Below are 6,072 nucleotides of genomic sequence, written 5' to 3'. Positions count from 1 at the left end.
GGGAGGCAGCCATTTCTCTGCCTCTCTTTATCCCTTCCCTACAAGTCGCCCAGCTGCAGTGTTTTGCTCCTAAGCTATGCCAGCACCTCCCCAAAAGCCCTTGTCTTCCCACCAGGGATCTAAAGGAGCAGCGAGCTGGAAGGAAAAAGTCCTCTCTGGCCTCACACTTAGCTACACCTTTGAGCTGCTGCAAAACCGTGGGCTTTGCTATGCTCTGCGTGTCACCGGAAGAGAGCACCGCATTGGAAAATGAGGAACTCGGGGTCCCAGGGCTCCAAGGAACGTAGCCACCCCATCTGTCAGAGCCAAGGGGTCTTGGAAGAGTCCCCATCGTCCCTCTGCTTCTCTTCAAGGAGATGGCACTGTCTCGCTGCTATTATCAGAGCGAGAGGAGCTGCTAATCTATGTATACCTGACGGTGAGATTAATACACAAAGGGTAGATGTTAGCCCGTCCAGTTTATTGCAAACGCTGGTCATCTGGGGAGATGGGGAAGGGAAGACGGGCGATAGAAAAGATGGTTCAGATGTTGATCTCCAGATGTTGATCTTCAGTGGTGGGTCTTGAAGGGTTGCTGTTTGGTTGACGACTGCACAAACTTATTTCTAAGTCCAAAAGTGGTTGAGTCAGCCTTCCTTGGAGTGGCAGCTTCTGGCCTTAGGATCTCAGCAGAAACTCCTTTGTTCCCACCTCCCGGGCCTTGCCAGCAGATCAGATGGAGCAGGGAGGTGCCCACCTGCATCCCGGTCTTCATGAGATACGATGGTGTCCTTCCCCACTTCTCCCATACCAAGCTGGAGTTTCTGGTCACAGGCCAGATATTCTGCCAGTAAACACTCCTGAGCCCTCTTCTGAAGGCAAACAGCTCCCAAGAAATGCTTTGAAAGGTAAAATTGTCCACAAATGGATGTTGGTTGCTGCCACACGGACACTTCTCATCTCCTGCAGAAGTCAGCGTCTTACTGCAAGAAGTGCCTGAGAAAGCAAACTTTCAGCCACCAACAAAGAAGGGTTCAGGCAGGCACCCAGGAATGGCACAGACAGGAATTGCAAACCTGTCTGTCAGCCTCAGGTGGGGCTCTGCTCCTCCTGGGCACCCCACGCCCTGCTCAGCGTGGGCAGGACTGGACAGGACATCCCCCGCCTGGGGAGCTCCACTTTGATTGGTGGCAGAGTCTGCAGAGATCCAGTCCTCTTGTGCATCTTTGCTCCTTTTCTTACGGTGGAGCACGTTCCCTTCTCTTCCTGGGGCTCCTCTTGGGCAGAAGATGCCCCCGGGATCGCTGGCAGCTGACTGAAAGGACAGAGTGGGAGAGGTCTGCCTGAGTGGGGGATGGCTTTGGGGCCGTATCCTGCAACCCCGAGCCAGGACCCCTGGCTGCAACGCAGCCTTCCCTACACATAGCTCTCGGGTTGCGCTGGTGCTTTCCTGAGGGCTGGAGAGGGGCCAGCCCTGTGAGCTGGGGGCTCCCAGCAGCCCCATCCCACCCCTCCACTGCTGCATTCACGTGCCCTGAACAGTGCCTGCCTGGCGTTGGGGAATGGGCTCTTGTCGGGGTGGGGAAACACAGCGTGCAGATCTGTAGCCTGAGCCTGCAGTCTCACCTTGCCTTCCTCTTGTCCTCGCTTGTTCCCTCCTCAGACTCCACTACAGAGGTGATGTGGATCCAGCTGGGGAGGGGATGCAGTTCAGGAAATTTCCCTGCAATTGAGAAGGACAGATCTCGTCAGAGGAGACTGACTGTGGACCTGCTGGCCCGGTGACACGCAGGGGTGCTCAGTGTCTCAAAGCACCCAAGAGGGCTGCTCTGCTCCCCTTGCAGATGCAGTCTCCCTCTGTGCCCTCCGTGCCTCGTGCCCAGCTCCTCCTCCCCAGGCTGCAGCTCTGTTTTGGGACTGCATTAAGGGCTTTGCTTTGGGAAAGAGGAGCTGGGTGGCGCCTGTGCGGTGACAGTGTCTTTTGGGGGCTCATTTCCTGGGGGAAAGGACAGGGCCGAGGACCCCCCGTGCTCTTGCCATCCCCTGGGATGGGAGCACTTGTGGGAACGTGGCAGCCAGCATCTCAGATTTGATGAGGACGACGTGTGGTCGGGAGGAGAGGCAGTGCTGAGCTGGTGCGAATGGTTTCACAAGGTGCAAATGGTTTCACAAGTCAGAGCCTTTGGGTGATGGTGGGATGGGGATTTTGCCATCACGTGTTGGTTGCGTGTGGTATAGAGAGGGACTGGCAGCTGCTTTACCTTCCTTCCCCCGGCCAAGACGTAGCAAAGGGACTTTTGAGGCCTTGCAGGGTTTCCCGGGCGGTGGTTTGGGCGCAAACTCCCGTTTAAACCTGTACAAAAGGAGAAGACGCGGTGTGAGCCAGGGCTCCGGCGGCCCTTTCTGCTGGCTGGGATCACCCTGCTCACAGGCAGATTCTCACATCGCCTGAAGGCCATCCTTCCCCAGGATCGACTGAGCCCCAGAACCAAGGACTGTCCTGGGAAACGGAGTCACCCGGCCACGATGGGGTGAAAATGTCACCTACATCCCTTCATCTCTTCCACCAGATGTACCTCTCGAGAGAAGGTCAGCCTTCCCTGAGTTCCCTAAGCACCGTGACCTGTGACCTGAGGTGTTAGCGAGCACCAGGGGAGCCTGGCACGCTGCCTCTAAGAAAGCATGGAGTGTGGAGCAGGGTGGATTCGCGTGGCCACATTCCATGACCGCCCTGCAAGGATGGGGACTTGATGACGCTATTGGAGCAGATAAGCTACCCTGTTTTCCTGGCCCACCCTGAGCCAAGGCTTTCCACCTTACATGTTTTCAAGTACACTCTGCAGGACAAAGGTATATTTGACTTGGGAGACTCAAGCTCTACCCGAAAGTAAGAAGTGGTATAAAACGGCATGAGAGAGAAGGAATACGGGGGGGTGGAAGGATGCCGTAGGCAAGTGGGGAAGCAGGGGCTGCAGCCACAAACATCCTCACCTGGGAAAGACGATGACTCGGCCTGAGGAGGTCAGCGAGGCTACAGCTGCCATCCGGGACACCAGCATGTTCAGCAGCCAGGGGACCTGCAGGGGAGGAGCAGGGGAGGATGCGGGACGTCCTCGTCACGGCTGAGGCACTGGGGACACGAGGAGCTGACGGCAGCACAGCTCTCGCACGGCCCAAGCAGCCAGCCAGCGCCTGGTGAGCCATGTGCAGGCAGCTCTGGGCTCGTGGGACTGCCCAGGCCACGGAGAAACCTACAGCTCACCTTGAAAACAACTTTCTCTAGGTTCTCCTTCCCGCTGATCCTCTCCAGGAAGTCGTAGTAGAACTTGACGTGGACTCTCGTTCCCTCGATGAGGAGCACTCCGATGTCCTTCAGGACAAAGGCGATGTTCTCCCCCTTCTTCAGGCAGTGGGAGACGAGGGACGTGGTGCCGAATATGCAGGCCTTCGCAGTCTGCCGGCTCACAGATGCGGCCGCGGCCACCTGAGAGTATTTGAGGGCCTCCACCTCCTTATGGCCTGGAAAATCACACGGCAGAGTTTGTCATGCGGCGGCTCTTCCACGGCTGCTTCCCAAGTGCTGCTTCTTGCAGTCACCACCCAGGACAGCCCCATATTTGCACGGACTCCATGCAGGGAGGGTGAGGTTTGCTTTTGCAATGGATGGCTCCATTCGTCCTGTCTGTGCAGCAAGAAGGGGTTTAAGCCTCCTCGTACCTGGCAGGTAATCCTTGTTATCCGCGAGGTTACGGATGCCCGCAAGGTTCCTGGCCAGGTGAAACGCAGGCCACTGAAGAGTCATGGTTCCATCCTCAGCCTCGATCCGCTCGGAGGCAATGCTGAAGGAACCGAGGGTGGGAATTCGGACTCCCTGCACGTGGAAGAGAAGGGAAGGGCTGAAGTGTGAAGGCTGGAGGAAGAGCTGAAGGTTGCCCCGTCCACGGACGGTGCTTTGGGTCCTGCTGTGCCCTCTCCCACTGTTCGGAAGCTCAGGCAGGGCGTTGGGAGAGCTTTGGGAAGGAGCTGCCCGCTCCTCCCCCTCCCTTCGCCCTCCAAAAACGCGGCACAGCAGTCAGGGCAGAAGCAGCCTCGTGGAATCCAGAAGCTTGCAGAGCTTGTGAGCAGCCCCAGCACACTTGGTGCAGCCATACCACGCATGCGGGAGGCCCACTGGTACCCGAGAGGCATTTTGGGGGTGAATAGCCTGCTTTCCGTGGAGGGGAAGAGTCATTGCGTTCTGTGGCCCAAGGCGAGGGGACTCCCCACCCCTGCAAGCAGACAAGTGGGAAGAAGGCGCCGACCCACCTTGCGCAGCAGGAGCTGCTCTTGGACATAGACGGCCACCGCATCCCAGACAGCAACTTGCTCTGCAGGGCAAAGGAAAAGCAGGTCACGCTCTGCTTCTGCTGCTTCTCCTGCTGGCTCAGGGCAGGAGGGAGGTGGCAGATGGAAAATGTCGTCCCTGTCCCCAGCCCCACACGGAGGCAGCCCTGAGACAGTCCCCGTGCCGGCTGTGGGCCCGCGTACCTTTGGCGGTGACCTCTGGCATTCTGTAGCCCCGCTGTGTGGCGGGGCCATCCTCCCAGAATTTCATCTCGGTCTGCTTCACACCAGCACGATGCTCCCTGTTGGCAACAGCCATGCCGGAGCCCAGCCAGTTCATGAGCCCCGTTCTACTGTTCAGCCTGGTGCCATGTGGTGTGGAATATTGCTTTGGCCCTTCTGGGTCGGCAGTCCTGGTTCTGTCCCCTCCCAGCTCCTCGTGCCTCCCCAGCTCCTCACTGGCAAGGCAGTCTGAAGAGCTGACGACGCCTTGGCTGAGTGGAAGAACTGCCCAGCAACAGCCAAAGCATCGACATTATTCTCATACAGAATCCAAAGGACAGGAAGCACACACAAAGAAACAGGGTCGGTTGGGTTTATGCCAAGGTTTTGGTAGCAGGAGGCTGAAGGTATGGCTTCTGGGAGAAGAGACCAGGACCAACCGTTCCTGCAGACTCCTCCAAAACCCCTTGGCCATTGGCACGTGTGATGGATGTATTTCACAGAATCATCACAGAACCATAGAATGGCTGGCCTGGGTTGAAAAGGACCTCAAAGATCATCTCGTTTCCACCCTTGCAGGGTCGCCAACCACCAGACCAGGCTGCCCAGAGCCACATCCACAATTTGCTGGCAGTTCTTTGTGTGCACAATGGCCACAAATCCAATCAGGTCCCTTTAGTGCTACTGATCAAAGGGTCCATCCCATTCATCAGCCAGTTTATGAGCTTGAAAGTATGTGGCGGTGAGAGGTCCAAAAGGACACCCTGCCACATTGCAGTTCCAGCCATGACCAGTATCACTCTCATTCCTGCTCCACTTTCACCTCCAAGCTCCCTGGAGGCGTCAGGCCTCCAGGAGCATCTCATACCTCCAGCTTCAGTCAACAGGGTGTTGTTGGCGGAGGACTAGGAGTGAGAGAACCCTTGTCCCAGTCCCAGCTGATTGTATGTACCACCCCCATTGATGCACAGTGGGGCTTCCTGCTCGAGGTCCCTTTTCAAAACCCATTTTACGATAAACCCAAGTGCAATTGCTTGTCCCAACGTAGATACCACCTGGCTGAGTACGATTCAGACAAAAAATCCCCACAGTGGCATTTTGCATTGGCCATGGAGATGGATTCTTCCCAGCGGGTAGCGCGGTTGATTCTGCTGTAGCTGCTTGCCAGCCATTTAGGGGCGATAGGAGTTGAAACCCAGGGTCAGGTTTCAAGTCCCATGGGTCCTCCGCAGACCTAACAGTTACTCAGCCTATAGACATTTGCTATTTGCTCAGCCAGTTGGAAGAAAAAGGGTTTTTTATATCCCACCCCTTCCCATCCCTGAAGTTTTGGGGAAGATGACCAACTGTGACAGGAGTTGCAACACATACTATCCAGCAAAATAACAAAAATGACATTTTGGTCAAACGTTGCAAGACTAATCACCAAAGCACCAATGATTAAAGTCAGCTGTCGGCCTCCCTGTGTTCAGTCACGGTCCCTCAGGAGTCTTCTGTAAAATAAAACAGACATCGGCTTGCCCTTTTGAGCTTTGTTAATACGGTTAA

General features: G+C 56.2%; 1 protein-coding gene across 1 annotated transcript; it reads right to left on the bottom strand.

Annotated features, from left to right (window-relative positions):
• Positions 1-477: 477 nt before the first annotated feature.
• Positions 478-4,621, bottom strand: LOC149914018 (uncharacterized). The gene is made up of 8 exons (XM_090128047.1): positions 4,507-4,621; positions 4,285-4,346; positions 3,697-3,967; positions 3,242-3,498; positions 2,971-3,056; positions 2,241-2,332; positions 1,606-1,702; positions 478-1,294 (listed from the first exon to the last, which is right to left on the bottom strand). The coding sequence occupies exons 1-8, from the start codon at positions 4,619-4,621 to the stop codon at positions 1,069-1,071; spliced, it is 1,206 nt and encodes a 401-aa protein (XP_089984173.1). The 3' UTR covers positions 478-1,068.
• Between the last annotated feature and the right edge of the window lie 1,451 nt (positions 4,622-6,072).

The sequence above is a fragment of the Phasianus colchicus genome, chromosome 32, assembly GCF_987193195.1.
Source record: "Phasianus colchicus chromosome 32, bPhaCol1.hap1.1, whole genome shotgun sequence".
Taxonomy (NCBI): domain Eukaryota; kingdom Metazoa; phylum Chordata; class Aves; order Galliformes; family Phasianidae; genus Phasianus; species Phasianus colchicus.
Note: the sequence above shows the minus strand (reverse complement) of the source record. Positions and strands in the feature narration are given on the sequence as shown.